Source organism: Helicoverpa zea, chromosome 31 (genome assembly GCF_022581195.2).
Source record: "Helicoverpa zea isolate HzStark_Cry1AcR chromosome 31, ilHelZeax1.1, whole genome shotgun sequence".
In the NCBI taxonomy this organism is placed as follows: domain Eukaryota; kingdom Metazoa; phylum Arthropoda; class Insecta; order Lepidoptera; family Noctuidae; genus Helicoverpa; species Helicoverpa zea.
Window position 1 is genome coordinate 9,937,774 of NC_061482.1, and position 18,314 is coordinate 9,956,087.

The 18,314-nt window shown below is 34.6% G+C and overlaps 1 protein-coding gene across 1 annotated transcript; it reads right to left on the minus strand.

Moving 5' to 3' along the window:
- Window positions 1–9,964: 9,964 nt before the first annotated feature.
- Window positions 9,965–18,300, minus strand: LOC124644967. The gene is made up of 9 exons (XM_047184661.1): window positions 17,397–18,300; window positions 15,849–16,514; window positions 15,660–15,717; window positions 15,107–15,228; window positions 13,241–13,319; window positions 12,518–12,647; window positions 11,789–11,830; window positions 10,347–10,491; window positions 9,965–10,259 (listed from the first exon to the last, which is right to left on the minus strand). The coding sequence occupies exons 1-9, from the start codon at window positions 17,413–17,415 to the stop codon at window positions 9,979–9,981; spliced, it is 1,542 nt and encodes a 513-aa protein (XP_047040617.1). The 5' UTR covers window positions 17,416–18,300; the 3' UTR covers window positions 9,965–9,978.
- Window positions 18,301–18,314: the final 14 nt, after the last annotated feature.

Here is an 18,314-nt window from a genome sequence, read left to right on the forward strand (position 1 = left end):
CTCCGTGGGGCTGACGCGTTGTTCCACGCGCTCCTCAAATAGATGTCAACAACCCATGCGGGGTCCAACAGGGCCAAGGCCCACCGGGGCTGTGGGAGTGTTCGAAAGAGTTACCGCGGCCCTGGTAATAGGGCCTAAAAGGCCTATGAAGGAAACACGATGGATTTTTAGTCAGTAAAAGTCTGACACTCCCTCACCGCTGCTAACCCACAGCAGGAAGGTTACTTGATGATATTTGCCATAGTTAAAAAACCGGCCAAGTGCGAGTCGGACTCGCGCACGAAGGGTTCCGTACTATTATTTACAAAAAGGATAAAAAATCACGTTTGTTGTATGGGAGCCCCCCAAATATTTATTTAATTCTAGTTTTCAGTTTGTTGAAGTAGTATTTGTTGTTATAGCGGCAACAAAAATACATGATCTGTGAAAATTTCAGCTCTCTATCACGGTTCGAGAGATACAGCCTGCTAAAAGACGGACGTACGGACGGACGGACAGAGGAGCGAAAACAATGGGGTTTCGTTTTACCCTTTGGGTACGGAACCCTAAAAAAGTGTTCCAGTACGGTAAAGTGCTACTGCCTAAGTAGGTACTACACTGAAGAGCAAAGAAAACTATTATTTGTTGCAGCGGCCTAGAAGGCAGGGTATAGTAGATGCAGTTTTTAAGTGACAAGCATAGTTGCCACTATCAACTAGCGTAAGTGGAATGTTCTCATCAATAATACGAATAATGTATGACCGGGCATGAGGTAGTTAATATGAACCGTTGCCAAGTTCCCTCGACCTTCTCTCGTCTCCATCATCAGGTCAGCTCCAAACCTTCACTGTTGCATAGTGTTATCAGTCATAAGCCGTCATATAATCAGTGTCAAGTTTTTACCCTGGGCATGTATATAATTTTCGAAAGTTGCCCTCAATTTCTCAGGGTTTCCATCATCAGATCTTGACCTTATGATTATGGGACCAAATATCAAACAAAAAAAGAATTTTGCAAGTCGGTCCAGGGTCGTCATACAGGTGAACAGACTTTTTGAGAAGACGGTTAAAAAATAGTTCAATACCTTTTTTATTTAAATCACCCCCAGTTACAGTTTTTCAATACTTACGTTACTGTTTCACAAAGTTCTGGTACCTAATACAAAAGTTGGTAGTGTCCTTCCATGTACCTATAATAGAATTTTTTGCCCAAATCTATAGTTTTTGACGGCGAAAAAAATGAATATTAATCTTGAACATATTTCTGAGAACCCTGTTAATTTCAAAACGAGCTTTCGAAAAGTTTTCTCGATTCAAAAAAACCGTAAACTTACCTCTAAAATAATCTTCCAACAAAAATATCTGTGTTACTTATCAACGTACATTGATAAAATGTGTAACATTGACGAGGCCAAGAATGTGAATACAGGACTTGGTTAATTTTATTTTTTGATTACTCAACTCATTTTAAAGCTATAATTTATATGTATGTTACGAACGTTACGAACGTCACGTCAACGGGTTATTCCTGCTCGGTAACACCCTTTCGTCGACACTGTGGACGATCGGGAAAAAAAAGTTTCGTTCGTTCACAGTGTTGACGAACGCTACTTATTATTTCGTGTAATTCCCGTTCGGTATCATCTTTCGTGCTTGTCGTCAACACTGTTGACGATCGGGAAAAAAAAGTTTCGTTCGTTCATAGTGTCCATGAATGCTGGTTTTTATTCATAATAACCATTTTACACTTTAAAAATAAAATGTCATGTTTTATTTTTATTTCTATATTTAAAAAATAAAAACCAGCAAATTCATCAACACTGTGAACGAACGAAACTTTTTTTTCCCGATGGTCAACAGTGTTCACGAAAGGGTGTTACCGAACGGGAATAACCCGCGTCAACAGGCTTCAGGAGTGTTTTGGGTGTATTCAGCCTCTTAAATATTTTTAAAATTTACATTCTAGAAACAAAAAATTAGGCTATCCTATGGTTTTAGTTTTGCAATTTTGATTCTTTAATCGTCAACAAAAACAAAAATTGCGCTTGCAGTCTCTCCTTCATTTGCACTATTTTACTTTTTGTTTACTTTAAATAAGAAAGAAAATTAGCCTTTTCGGGTTATTTCTTTGGTGGACAATAAAATTAATGCGCTAGCAGTTTTTCTGTTTTACGCGCCTGGGTTTTAATTTGGTACTTCCCTGTGCTCTAAAAGCTTTTCTATGTAGGTACTTAGTGCTCACAATCTCTGCGGTAATAATTACACTGGTTAACAAATTTTTATTTTTTTATATACCCCTCACAAAATCTATACCTACCAGATACCAGTACTCTCCGCCACCATTGTACATTCTAAAAGTAACAACATAAAAATTCTACCACGTCACATTTTTTTTCTACCATCAAATATTTGTTTTTAAGTATCTTTCTTAATTACTGTTCTTTGGTGTTACATTACTTGTTTAGTTTAAGAGATATTTATTGTTTAACTCAAATAAAATGTTGCGTAGGTTTGTGGACCATTTATACTTATGAAAAAGAAAAGACAACAGAATCGTTGAAAAGTGCATATCTTCATTGTTTCGGATTTCCTGTGACCAATGAAGAAAAAAACGGAGACCTGAAGAATCACTTTACTGCGATGGTTAACCGGTGAAAACGTACACCTTTCGTTTGGTACACCAATGTTGTGGAGGGAACCAACTAATCACGAAAATGACTGCCACTTTTCTATTACTAACACCTCGGGTTTCAATAGGAAAACTAAGTCGGGTATTGTATATAATGTAAGTGTATAAAATAATAGTCTAAAAAACACGCTTTTAATAACTTTAAAACATTCGGACATTAATTTTGATGAAAAAAGTGTGGAGCGTTTTGGCCAAAAAGAGTAAAGATAACATAAACGATCCACGCTTTCTTTCATCAAACTTAGTGCCCTAATTACTTTGAAAGTTTTTAAAAGCGTGTTTTTAGTAGATAAATTCGCCTTAATTGCACATAAATGATTTATACTTAAAACTATTGTCTATACCTACTCTCTATAACTGACATAAACAAGCTTTCCTTGTGAATTCACTAGGAGAACAATAAAATAGAATTTTATCAGGCAATAATGTATGAAACAGCTGTTTTTTTCACTGATTTTGTTGATGTAATATGCTAAAGGGGCTTTACTCATGATACCTACTGCGACGTCTTCGGGATTAGAACGATAAAAAAGTAACGGTGCATACATACTGAATAGCTGAAGCCTTATGATCATCGCGTCAACATTAGTCGGACACCAGGCAGGCGTCATATCATAAAGAACCACCAGGAGTTTTATAATAATTTCGAAATAAAAAAGTTTTTTTTTATAACATTAATTTGTATATTCGCAGTAGCAAAGGTATATTAAATATAAAAGGTAATATGTGACTCAACACCCATCAGTCAATGTACGTATTATAAATAGAACTACTTTTCGTATGGCGCTCAGACAATAAATCCGAATCGTTTTCGGTATACAAGGAATTGATATGTAACCCCAGCCTGAGCAGGTCGTTAGTGACACTTCTAGTCCTGTCAGCTGTCACAGTCCGCATTCCCCTTTAATCACCCCCGCTCCCCGCGTCGACCATGGTGTCATGGGTGTCACTAACGAGTTGACCAGGCTGTACAGTCGCAAGCACAACACAATTAACAGCAGTCAATAAGATAGGAACGTTTATACGATATAAAGCACAGCTGTGACTAGAAAACATTTCATCTGTTCACGTTACAATAAATAGTAAGTATTACAAACATTACATAGAAAACAAATACTAAGGCACTGCAGGTACAATAAAAGTGAGCAAAAAACCCCAGCCAGCCACTCTACTTAATAAATGTTACTCTCAAAATTTCAGCCAAAAACATTTACTGGACATAGGCGTACTACGTCTGAGATTATTAAAATTTTATGCACACAAAAATATTTCTTAAAACTAACTTACGTTCTATCGCCTGCTAGGACTTGATACATGCAAGCTTAAAATAAAAATATTCGCTATGGCTGCAATAGCTACACAGAAACAATGTGCTTATTACTAGATTGAGCAAGAAATCGGAGTCAATCAAATTAGATGTAAAAATAATTATTTTATATAAAATTATTAAAAACATGGTATAATAGGTGATATAATTTATATTAATTAATTGATTGGATTAGAAAAAGTATCCTTTCGCCAACTCGAATTTAATGCAAGCGAGGTTTTATTATAATATTCGCTATGGCTACAATGGCAGTACAGGTACAATGTGTTTATTACTTAATATAAAAATGTACGCCAATAAAACATACATTAAAACATGTTTCCATCACCAGCTCGAGTCTCTTATATAAAAGATTATAATTACAATATCAATATTCGCTATCGCTATGTGGCACATCAGTTTTAACGACTAGGGAAAATAATTAATTCAGTCAACTTTCACTTCAACTTCAACGTTGAAATCACTTCAGCTTTGCAGACTTATTGCCCACATTGACTGTGTCTATAATAATAAAAATATGAATATTGTTAAAACTGTTTATTACCATTATATCGTCATAGGATATCCTCTAATTACAAATACATAATAATAATATATGAATTCATTGATATTAATGTGACAATGTGGTAATGGTTAATTATTACACTATAAAAAATCGATTTTATATCGAAGTGAAATCGTCAATAATATATTGTTTTATTGCATAATACAGATACACACATACACATAATACAACTACGCTACTAAATTGTACATGTTGTGTCAGAATACATAACAAAACTTTCTTATAAAAAAATCGTCGTTTATTTATTTTACATTCTATGCCATACTCAGAATAAGAAAAACAAACAACTTTATAAAAATATTCTAGGCTTTCTCTTGAAAGCTAATAAGCATGAAAAAGATAAATTTGCAAAGACACGTATTTTACTTACAAAGTTAACAATTTGCATTATAAAAATACTTATTAGAAACTAGCTTCTTCTAGCGGTTTCACCCGCACCCCGTGGGGGCTTCTACATGAACCCGGGTAGAAAGAGGTCTATAGCCTTCCTCGATAAATAGGCTATCTAACACTGAAAGAATTTTTCAAATCGGACCGGTACTTCCTTAAATTAGAATCTACATCGTTATTGAATTAAAAACATCTTTTTAACACGCTTTACAGGTACATATGCTTTTTTGTTCCGTTGCTGTAATTTTATAGCCCAAGAGCCAGTGACTGCCAGACCTTCGTTATTTTATAAAGGCTGAAACTTGGTGAATTTAAAACTTAGTTTTTTTTTTTTACTGTCGTTTTTTCCCTTATATTAACGATTATATCAATAAAGACCACTTTTTATATGGCGGCAATCGTTGATTTCATACGGGAGAAAACACATAGGACACCATAGTCTGTTTAGAGGATTGGTCATATCTTTTCTCCCGTAGGAAATAAAAAATTGCTGCCATAGAAAACGCGGTTTATATTGATGTCATTTTAAATGTAAACTAAAACATTACAGTTAAAAGATATAAGTTGGGATAGGTTAAGTTATTTTTAAATATCTTCTAAAGCAACCGTAAGTCTAATTACTAAGTAGTCTAGCGTTCATACTACTGTAAAGTAGATGCCCACACAAAGTTTCGGCTCTTACAAAATAACGAAGGTCTGGCAGTCGATGGCTCTCGATCTATTATATAAGTTTTTTAAACGCGAATAGAGCTGAATACGTATAAGTAGTGCTTAAAAGCTGAGTGCTGACCGACGGTAAGAGATGAAGACCCATGTGTTACACGGCGAGCATTCATGCAGTCGAAGTTAGTATTTATTTATTCTAATATTCATACCTCGAAGTCAGCGAGCGACGAGGCGTTTAACACATGTACAATTGCTCGCTCGCTAACATGTCACAATATACCTCTTAACGTCGGTCAGTGCCCAGCTTTAGCGACAACGCATACTTTCAGTTGTTTTAAGGTTGTAACTGGCGAGACATTGTAATGAAGTTGTGAAAACAAAAGATTCGAGGTCAAAAACAATACAGCAAATTTTTACCGACCATTTCAATAACATATTTACAAATACATATAAAAAAGTTATCATAGTAAATAAAAAAAAACACTAACTTAAACCCACGGCCGGTAGGCGCACTCGCTCTGCAGGAGTAATTGGTTCAAAGGTCAAAAACAGTTTTTAAATAAAATAATTCTAAATACTACTGTAAAATTTTCAAACGGTTACGTCAAAAACGATCTGCCGCAAAGTGATAAATTATTGTATAGTCTGTACTAAAACTGCTGAGGTTATTAGAAAAATTCTTTCACTGTTGAGAAGCTACCCAAAAATCCTCATGTGACTATATTTTATCTGGGTGCGGGAAGTAGTTTTTATGGCATGAGTGAAACTGCAGAAAACACATAATAAGTACATTGAATAAAAAGGGTTATTGCGAAGCTTCATTATGATAGTATCTCATGCCATACCAATTGGAACGATGTACATTTTGTATTAAGTCTAAAAGATTTTCTACATCGATTTCTGAAACTGATAAAGTGGGACGTCTCTCGCCCTAAGTCGTCCAAATTCGCCTATATTAACTGTGTAACTATTTGTTTGTTTTATCAAATATAATGAAGCTAGATGAAGTCAGGGTGACACTGTTGATGTTCAGACACCCCTTCCAATATATCACGAAGCATCAGGAGGCACCACGGACTCACCGCCCAGCAACATCTTCGCCAAGATAGAAGAGAAGTTGGTGTTGTTCAATATCGTCTGAAATGTAAAATATTATATCAGTGAACAAAGTTTTGTATTTCACGATTATTTTTATTTTATACTTTTTAGTCTTATTCAAACATAATGTACGCCGCCATTTCGGATTTAGGTCACTTGGTTATTTTTATCGTATTCTTGACATCAAACCCTTTCATTCAATACCCATATCACGGGGGTGTATTTCAAATAGCCTGTCGGCCATCTTGGATGTCCGTCGTATTGGATTTAATACACGTGACTATTTTCATTGTATTCCTGACAGCAAACCCTTTCATTTCATACCCATATCATGGTGGTGGATTCCAAACAGAAAGTCCGTCATCTTGGGGAGCAGCCATATTGGATTTGTAATGACGTTTCTTAGTTAATCATGCATTGTCATCAAAACTCAGAACATGTTCAAAATTTCATTCTAATCGAAGACCGGGAAGTGGGTCAAATTAAGATTCCAAGATTTTCTTACATAGTTACATACATACAGGTCGACCTAATAAAAGCGTGTTCAAATAAAAGTCCTTTCGCCGAATAGCCTGTATTCTTGCTTTTGCTTGGTCTTTGTAGGTGCAACAAACAAAACCGCATACTACCATCGCGAGTATTGGCAATTGTTTGTTGTCGAAAATGCGCCTATGCGAAAGCGCTTTTAATAATTCTTTTGCTAGAAAAGCAGGCAATCGGCGGGAAATCTTGGTTTTAAGGACTTTACGTGTGTTTCAATAGGTTTTAAAAACTGAAGTATGTTATTAGCATCAAAAGGGTTAGCCAAGCATGCGTGAGAGTGTATTCTAAGTAGATTGGGCGTTACTGGGCTATACCAATTTCAAGACTGGCCGTCATCGGCCAGTCTTGAAATTGGTATCAAACGATAGCTAACTTTTACTATTGGCGTTATCCCTTGGGACATTTAGGAAAAAGGATATTTACATATTTGTGCATCAGAAATGTATGAGCTAAGACATTCAATTACTCGCAGTTTGTTTTCTTAGCTTTTAAATTGCTTTTATTCAGCTGTTCAGTTCAGTTTTATTACATGACTAGCTTTTGCCCGCGACTTCGCGAGGAATAGTGACTTCGGGCAGATTTTTGGTGTGACCAATAGATGGCGCTATATGTCCGGAATATATTTTATTTTTATATATATTTTTTTAAATAAAAACTATCATATGTCCTTTCTCAAGTTCCGAATCATGTCTGTACCAAATTTCACATAAATCGGTTCAGTAGTTTAGGCGTGAAGAAAAGACAGAGTTACTTTCACATTTATAATATTAGTTATGATTTTTTTATAAATCATTTTTTAAATTTTCACTTTTACGAAATGGTCTATACTGCTAATAATAGAATTGATGGCATTGTTAACACCCGTATTTATAGACAATTCTTTACTTATGTCTTACTTTTAGGTTATATTGGTTTAGAACATGGAAGCTTTGGATATTTCGACGCGATTTTTGCTACTGTAGACGATGTAGATAACTTATTTGAGGAGTTAGAAGTTACTGTGCTTATTCATATCATTTATACTAGGCTTACAGCTTAGAAGTAACAAAGTTTATTTTCGTGATTTGGATCTATTTTATGACTATTCGGAAGATTACTGCAAAAAAAGAGATTTCGTTTTTCCAAAAGTGTTGTCCTTCCTGTCATTTTTCTGAAAATTACCCAGCTTCTACGATCAGACACATATAGAAGGCTTGCCATAACTCCAGTGTCAATTGCTTAGTGCTTTACGTTTTTATGCCACTGGTAGCTTTCAACTTCAGTATCTGGACCCGGACACATCATGAATATCTCACAATCGACTATGTGCAATATAGTAAAAAAATAAAACATATAACCTTACTTTAATAACATTTTATTTATTAAAAAACCGGCCAAGCGCGAGTCAGGCTCGCGCGAGAAGGGTTCCGTACCATTGTTTAGTAAATGAGCAAAAAAAATCACGTTTGTTGTATGGGAGCCCCCGATAATATTTATTTTATTCTAGTTTTCAGTATTTGTTGTTATAGCGGCAACAGAAATATATCATCTGTGAAAATTTCAACTCTCTAACTATCACGGTTCATGAGATACAGCCTGGTGATAGATGGACGGACGGACGGACAGAGGAGCGAAAACAATAGGGTCCCGTTTTACCCTTTGGGTACGGAACCCTAAAATGAAACAACTTTTTTTAAGACATCATCAAAAGTGGTTGCAGGCTTTATTGGGGTAAAATGCGAATAAAATACAATGTCACACACTACGTACTAACGTACACAGTCTCACACTACTTAACACACAGTGGTTTATCATTGACACCAAAGTCTTAAGCTAAATGATTAATTATGTTCGTTATGTATCATATGTATATCTATTATTATTAAATATAATGTTATAGTAATTAAAAGAAACCTCCAGCTTCAATATATTCAAGAATAAATTTAAAAAATACTCAATCCAAAAATGTTATTACAGTATAAAAGAGTTTTTCGAGGACAGAAAGAACTAAACAGTAACATAGTGTGCAATATATAACAATTTAATTATAATATGTTAAAGTAAATAGTATAAATGATAATACAATAATAAAGGTATATATATCAATATAATAATAAATATAAGTAAATATATAACCTAAGGTTAACTAGTTAATTAGTAACGTAAGATTAATTAGTTAGTAAGTCATTGTATATTAAAATTGAATTGCTGCGCCCTAACAGAGTATCATGTATGTACCACTATATTCTACAACACCTAAAACTGGGTACTCACTTAGAAGTGTAGCACGTAACGTATCAGATACGGTATCAACCTGCAAGTGAGTACGGCTCGTCCACGGACCTCACGACGCACACTGCGAGCCGCCTTTGTGTTCGCAGTGAAACCGCCACTCGGCGGGTCACTGCGAGCTTACAGCGCTCCACGCGCGAGCGGCTTGCAGCAGGCTCGTGCCTACGTACCCACTTGATACCGTACCTGATACGTTACGTGCTACACTGCTAAGTGAGTACCCAGCTTATGTAACACTCATGATCGCAATAAATATTTGAAGTTTAGTATATGTATTATGTACTTTGATTATCATTTCTGCACATCACAATAGAACAATTCTCCATGATCCAACTCGATCATTTTCCCGCTCAGAACAACGTCAACAACTTTCCAAAAACAAGATGGCGAAAAAATTTGTGAACCAAGTTTTACCGTATCTGCAGTTTTTTTTTTCAAATGATTCTATTAATTACAATTTCTCCAATTTAATACATTTTATTTGCATTTCCATTTCAAATAATTTCCGTTTATACTCCTTCTCTAACATTTTCATCTCCAGTTTTTCCTTATGAAGTTTTTTCAAAAGTGCATATTCTTCTTTTACTACGTTGCCCATCAATGAATCGATAAGCGATCTAGCATAGGCATTACTCTTTTTAGTAGGAGTTTTAAACTCTAATTTCTTTACCACTTGAGTCGTTGAAGTAGTTGGTTCAGCTGATTTATTACCGCCTGAAATGATTGCACTACCTGAAAAAAAAAAAAAAAAAAAAAATCATAGAATGGCCATATATTACTAGTAGCAATAATCAAGCATTACTATATAATATCTCTTACCGTCAATATCGCTATCGATATCCATAGCAATGTTAGTTCGGATATTTTGATCTGTATCCATAACATTGGCCCCTGTTAAATGGCGTATATACTCTTTTATTTTGGCTTCCCTTCTTTTTGCCTTTATTGATAGTTTGGTAGATGCCTGAAACAACAATACAATGAAATTAAATGATTAACAGCCTAATACAAAACACCAAGGCCGAAGCAATGAAACTACATTTGTAAATGATAAAAATATAAAATGATGTAAATAAAAATAAAACACAACATATTTACCTTTTTAGTAACAATATAGGATTCATTAAACTCCCGTGCTACTTGTTCCTATGACTGCTTCTTGCTAAGAGCACTTGGAGCGTTTGTTTGCAAGATAGCATATATTCATACTTTTGTAATATATTCAAAAATAAATATTTTTCTAAGCTGGAGCGGTTTTTTCCTATCTTCGTCATTCATATTTTTAAATTTAATCGATTCATTATCTTCCTAAATACGAAACCCGTGTTGACAAGTCCTGCTATTTGAATACTCTGACTCATAGATCGTCAGAGGTCTGCAGAGTTACTCAAGTGCCAATGATATACGAGGTGTGATCGGAACTGTCAACTTAAAATTGGTTTTGCCGTAGCCCAAAATACATGTGGGTACAATATTTATAACAGTTTATTTTATTTCATTTTTACTTATTTTATAACAGTTAAGACAAAAAAAACGACTCTTATAATTGCTATCAATTATCAGTATAGACCATTTCGAAAAAGTGAAAATTTTATCAAATATGCAAAGTCTTCCAAAAGTGATTTAATTTAACATTGATCATTTATTAAAATTGCATTATCAGTTTTCTGAAAATCAGGCTTTCAAAACGACGACCAACTTTCTACTAGGAATTAGTCCAGAACAAGGTTCAACCAGTTTCTTAGCAATTCTGGCTAACCCTTTAGATGAAGCATCATCTAAATGGTTATAGCCAAGCATTGCCTTTGCATGTAAAGGATTTAATTACTGATGTACTTTACTAGCAAGTAACATACTTCAGCAATTAAAACCTTCTGAAACATACGTAAAGTCCTTAAAACCAAGATTTCGCATAGGTGTGTGTGTATGACATTTTTTCTTATTACCATCTAAGCTTCGCAATGTAATATGTTTCTTTGACGCTCGAGTCAATCCCGATTTATCATCCTGGCCCATCCCCTACCATTATGCTAGTAACATACTTCAATCATAAAAACCTTTTGAAACATTGGTAAAGTCCTTAAAATCAAGATTTCGCATGGGCGCCCGCTTTTTTGCAATAGAGTGTATAATTGCATAATTTTTTATTTGTAAAAAAACTCAGTTTAACTTAAAAATACATATATATTAATTAAAAAAAAAAACTCTAAAAGCCTCTACAGCCAGCAAAACTACAATAAGATAATGTTGTATTATCTTACCTTTTCTTTGTTGGGCGGAGAGGTCGGTACTTTGTCATCTTTCTGAAACAAAAAAAGTAACGATTCACTATTAATGTCGCTGTCACATGTTGTTTTTAGGTTTGTTTCCACTAGTTCTACTGCTCAGTTCTACGGTAGAACTAATGGGAAGGTGAGTATTTTGTTTGAAACTAAATGTCCGAATTTTTTAAAGCGTATTTTTTTATCAGTGGTTTAGAAGCGAAAGCGTAACAGACAGACAGAGTTACTTTCGCATTAATCCTACTAACATTATAAATGTAAAAGTTTGTGAGAATGTATGGATGTATGTTTGTTATTCTTTCACGCAAAAACGGCTCTAGCCGATTTGGTATGTAGATAAGTGATACTCTGGATTAACACATAGGCTACTTTATTGAATTTGGAATTAAATTAATTCTTTGTTTGTTTTTACGCAAACGTAATGTTTAAAATATTTTTCAAAGTTTTAATGTAGGTGCTAGCCAAAGGTGTCATTGCCACTCATTTTGTGTTTTGTATAAACTTGCTGTATTATTCATTTTTGTTACAATTCGTTTTCGCTGACCGTAAACTTGTGTAAAAAGCATTATTGCTTTTGTATTGTATTGTTGAATGAATAACCACAAATTGGGCTCACGGTGTTAACTTTAGAGTAATTTTTACAATTATGAAAGAGATTTTAAATTAACTATGTAAACATATAATTACCCAAATAAATAAAAAACTTACCGCTTGTTTGAGTACCGCCGCAATGACGACGGCGAGCTTCGCCTTCCTTCTGGAGGCTCTGGCAAGATTCGCCTTGAGCTCTTCATTCGCGCGTATCAACTTTTCTATTTTCGTCTTAGTGAACTGCAACCTGTCGGATTATTCAGTGTTAAAACTTTTCCTCACGAATCAACTATCATTTATGTGAAAAAAGCCAGTGCCAATATTTAATACATAATAAAATAAATTGCTTTATCTTTTGCGGTTATTATTAAATTTAATTTCGCCTTTTTTTGAAATTGTGTCGATGTCTTACACAGAACATTCAAGTTATATAAATATTTTGACTAAATAAACGCAACCTTATTCTAAAATCGAAAATTTATATTTAAAAGCAGTTCAACTAGGACTTGATCAACTCATCAATATAATAATACATTCCATTCATGCTTTAATCTAGCAAAAACGAAAATCAACTGGCCAGCTGTTCGAAACCCGCGGTAAAGTCAAATTGTAATTTAACAGCTACAAACACGTTGTGCATAGATCATTTCTCGCATTATATTTACACAGTTCGTATCAACACAAAGATAAAGCATAATATCATAATGAGCACATAGTCCGCGCATGCGGCGATGTTAATGAATAAAAACCAGTAGTGTTCAAATGTTTAGTCTTCACACAAAATGGCATTACTTGACCCCGTGTTCTGAACAGCTGCAGCTAAGAGATGCAAAATGATACCTGAATTCATTACTATCACAATTTTTGCATTTCTTTGCAAGCGGTTCACCGGAGAGGAGGTCGCGCGGCGAGCTGCCGACTGCAGACAAAAGCAACACATCATTACAATCGCGGCGCGTGCAGCGTCACATACTTTTTGTTATTAATTAATTTACTTATACTCATATAAATAAGTATTATTCTCTGTAACTTATTGTAAATGTGGTGCATACCTGTAAGTGACATATTAACACTTTAAACACATACGTATGAAACTAAGCAACTATACTTGTTATCTAGATATGTTGTTGGTTTGCCTAAATAAATAAATAAATACTCATTTTAAAGACTCGCATTGCACCCAATAAGGGTCTTTTGACATTGCTTCCGATTTACTTGACATAGATAATAGTGTTCAATTACTATGTGAAAATTCATGTGCAACTATAGAACCTTGTGTGCGAAATTAGACAAAAAGTATTTTTAATGTTAGTTTCATTTGCGATTTTCAAGTCACTTAACAGTCGCTTTTGGTAAAGTCTATACATTCTAGGACAGCATTTAATATTAAAGTTTAATCTTGAATTTGTACTTAATTAGTAGGTAGCGCAAGTGTTACCCTAAATATGTATTTCAACAAAGCATTTGCAAAGAGTAGGTACATATACCCTTATGTTGCATTACAAAACACTTGCATACACAATAAATATGCACAAAATATAAACTTGAAATCATTTGACATGTTTTGGTTGATGATATATCGTTGATTATGCAAAGCATATTTATGTTTTAACATATTTACGTCATGTTATGTACAATTGCAATATTTTATTCGAAGTCAGTCGGCAGTGCAATGCATAAATTGAATTTTAGATGGTGTTCATAAAATTTGGTTGGTTTTAAGAATAGAATTTGCTTAACATAAACATAAATGTGTTAAGAATTTATTTTATAATGGCAATTAAAATTATAAATGGCAATTAAAATTATAAATGGCAACATTAAAACACAATTTGAAATTCAAAAGAGTTATTTTGGTGCCCACTGCTGCCTACTAGGACCTAGCTAGCTCGTTAATGACACTCACACGGTTTTGTTTTTCAAAACAATATATTAATACTAATTAATAGTTTCGAAGTCGTTGAAAAGAATGTGAATATTTAAATTACTAATTTTATTGTAAAAAAATTGTCTTAGTCACATTGAGAATCGTTTTATTGAGGTACTGGGAACAACCCTTTGCAACGCCACTATAAGCAGTCCCGTCCCCCACACACCTGCGCGGACCATGAGAGTGTTCTTAACAAGTCGCCAGGCCTTAGGTACTTTTACAACGCATGACAATCTAATAAGTTGCTAAAATATCAGAATAAATGCAAATCACTTAATCTATTGAGTTCTAAAAGATGTTTTATCATTTCAAATCATATTTTCTGGAATTAGTGGGGTCACCTCAACAATTCTTTAAAGAGTTACCATAATGTATTATATTTAAGACTAATATTTTTCAGAACTAAATCTTACGAGTCAGTGGGAAAACTTAACGAAAATCAGATAGACCGATGGACTTTCTAGAAGAGTGTATTATAAAAAAAATATATAGATTGGTCCTTGGCAGTGGGAGTTGATAAAGAATGGGAAAAATTTGCTATACATATCTAAACAATCAGATTAAGTTTCCGTCAAAGTAAACAACGAAGTCAAGGCCCTTTCCAGGACTAGCTTACCACTCCAACTCATGAAATAATAATTTTTGGATAGTGTACACATAGTTATAGTTTATTGTACCGCATATCAAATTGTCATGCGTTGCGTGCGATTTAGAAATGGAACCTGTCACATTCGCTCCAAATGAGGAATAAAAATAAAATTGGCATGTAGGTTTACCTTCAGTGTCGATCACCCACTCGCGTTTTGGAGAAGTGCTGTTTGGTGATCTAAACATGTTCAGGTCTGCTCGTTCTATGTTGGGATCTGTTGGGTTAAAGGCTACCACCGCAGGTGTGACACTGAAATGTAAATAATGCATTTATTGACCTGATAACAATTGAAATAATTACATATATATTTTATTCACTTTCGAAGCAACAATATCATAGAATTAAACGTATAAGCATTTCGCAATGGCAGAAATAAGTTCAATTCACAGCTGAATATTATAAAAACCACTCTCTGCAAAGTTGATTTCGAAAATGTGAAATAATGGCAAATGTATGAAATATTCCGCTTAGTCTCAACTTTTTTCTATGTACTCTAGATAGAAAAAAATTTGCACCAAATAATGATGACAGTCAATTCAAATTCGGATAAATTAATTTTAAAAAGCTAATGAACATTGTATCGTAGCACAGGCACACTTGAGACACAATTGATTTCTTATTGTCTTATAATTACCGGCATGAGAGCAGTTAATCAATCACTCATGATAGTATAGACTTACCATGGTATTGCAGGTGGTGGCGGAGCATTAGGGAAAAGTGGCAGGTTCGCAGGGGGTTCTGAAAATTGTATTTTGTTTGTTAATTGTGTATATATTTATGTAACAGCTAATGATATTTTTGCACTGCCTTGTAAAACAATTGATGGTAAAATAAACTTTCTAGGTGTAAAACTAAATTAGAAGTATTACCTTCAGGCTGAGGAGGCGGAGGAGGTGGTTGTGCAACAGCACCCTCTTTTAGATGGGCTAGTGTATGTGGTGGTAAATATCCCGTCCTAAAGAAATTTTCCTTCTCAAACACAGTGGCATGAACAAATTTACATTTGGGGTAAGCACACACTGAGTTCTGGAAGTTTTTGCAGAATGTGTACACCCCTGGCAGCTGAGACAGAATCATTTCATGGACAAATTTGCAGGCTGCACCTTTTTTACAATTGCCTCTTGCAAAATTCCTGCACATGTCTACATTTGGTTTTTCTGATGCCTCAGACTGGTCCGTTTTGATGTTAATTGTTTTGAGCTCTTCAGTTTGATTGTACTCTGATGGAGGTTCATTTTGTTTATAATCATCATCTTCAATCTCCTGCTTCAAGTTTACTAGCAGAGGAGGAGTATCAGGTGGGGGTGGATTAGGCGGTAAAGGTGGTTGCACCAGTGCACTCTGCACTGGTGTATTGACTTTCTCTTGTGCATCATGTCCAGATGTAGACTTTTCTAAGGCTACTTCCCTCTGGCTCTCTCTGGCTTTTATCATTTCTTCAAATTTTGATTTTAAATATTTTTTCATGTGTTTGAAGTTGGGCGAAGGCCTAAAGTTAATATTATCTTCATCACACCTAGATTTGGCTTGACTGTCTGAAATATGTTAAACAAAAACAATGTAACACATGATATGTCTTATTCTTTGGTTGAAATTTAGGTAACAAAAATATTTAATACTGTTTTCCAGCTGAGGTTTCACCCGTGTCCCGAGATAACTGCTTTCCATAGCCGTATATTAACAAAAACTATCCTATATCCTTTTCCTGGGTCTTAGCTACCTTCCCTCTTAAAAGGCTGAATGCCGAAATTGGCTTGTCTCAAACAAATTTTTGGCCAAATCTGTAGTTTTTGACGATGAAAAAATATATATTAATCTTGAACATATTTCTGAGAACCCTGTTAACTTCAAAACACGTTTTCGAAAAGTTTTCTCGATACGAAAAAATTGTTAACTTACTAATTTTTATTTTTGATTACTCAACTCATTTTAAAGCTATTCATGTATGTTACGAATGTCGCGTCCACCGGCTTCTCTCTTTAGTATAAAGATAGGGTTTTGGGTGCATTCAGCCTCCTAATAATTGTGAGGTTAACCCATCGAGCCGTTCAGGCGTGACAAAAGGATATGGGGATTCATTTTTATATACCTACCTATACCAAATAAGATGGGACCATTGTTGTCTTATAGTATGCGTACAATTCTAAGCATCTGATATCTATCTATCTATATTAATCATTCAAACATTAAAGTTGACAGTAAGAAACATTAGCGCGTGGTGTTTTTTTCAAAAGAACACATCAATGATACCTACTGCGTCATCTGTTTTATCTTGTTCCATTTCATAATTCAACGAATAACTGTCCAAATCAAATACGTAATAACACTACTGTAAGTAATACGAAGGAAACAAAAAAGACAGAGGTACGTAATTAACTAACACAAATAATGTTAAATTTTAGAAAGTTAGTACTTACCCTCGTCTGCACTCTGCATTTCCGCAGGTCCTTATTTAAACGGGGGATTCAATATTCAACTTTTTTTAGACACTGATCTACACTCACTATTAAAATTTAAAAAACGATGCAATAATTTAAAAAAACGTTAGCATTAGACCCCTACATTTAAACATGGAACAACATAATATGGCGACCTGCAGGTCGAATACAACAAGATGGTCGGTCGATCGATGCCACTTGTCTGTCAATGTCATGCCGTGAGGCTTACCATAGATTATACAATTGGGGTTGACAGCTTTAGTTCCACTTAGGGAGTTTTGGCCATTTTGGCACTGCTGCAATAAAAATATATGTGGTTAGGTAACTACGTGAATCAAATGGAAGGTTTTCGTTTTGAGAAAAAAAAAGTACAAATAGTACCCGAAAAAGTTATAGATGGCGTTGTACCTACTACGTAACTGTACCTTTGCCAAGTAAAAAAAAAACATTGCGCCGAGCCCCAAGAAATTAAGATTTTTTGACAAAATTGTTTTTAGAATCTCTCAGAGAGAAGGAGAGGTCCAGGGAAGGTTTAAAGGATACGAAGTTCGCGGAATCAGCTAGTTTTAAATAAAAATGCTGTGGAGGAGTTTGGGAATCATTTTTTCGCGTTTCAAACGTTTGCAAAACGGACGTTCAGTGGTCGATGATGTTTATGACACAGAAAATGAATGTCCTCGACTGTACTTTTTTGCTTGAAATCGGGTAAAATACTAAAATGTGTGAAGTTGGCGAAAACATAAAAGTGATAAAATCTAAGTTTCAATCTGGACACGAATGAAAATCTTGTCCTGGCGAGTTGACGACATGATTTTACAAATTTTGAGTTCCATCAACTGGATAAATTCGTGGTGAGTTTAGTGTGTCGAGATGACGAATAACCCAGTATTTTTCAAC

What these genes read in the sequence shown, in the direction of transcription:
- LOC124644967 (XM_047184661.1), bottom strand. An exon ending in CGGCGGTACTCAAACAAGCG is followed by an intron (nt 11,831 to 12,517) that starts GTAAGTTTTTTA and finishes TTTTTGTTTCAG; the next exon opens with AAAGATGACAAAGTACCGAC. An exon ending in TATCGATAGCGATATTGACG is followed by an intron (nt 10,260 to 10,346) that starts GTAAGAGATATT and finishes TTTTTTTTTCAG; the next exon opens with GTAGTGCAATCATTTCAGGC.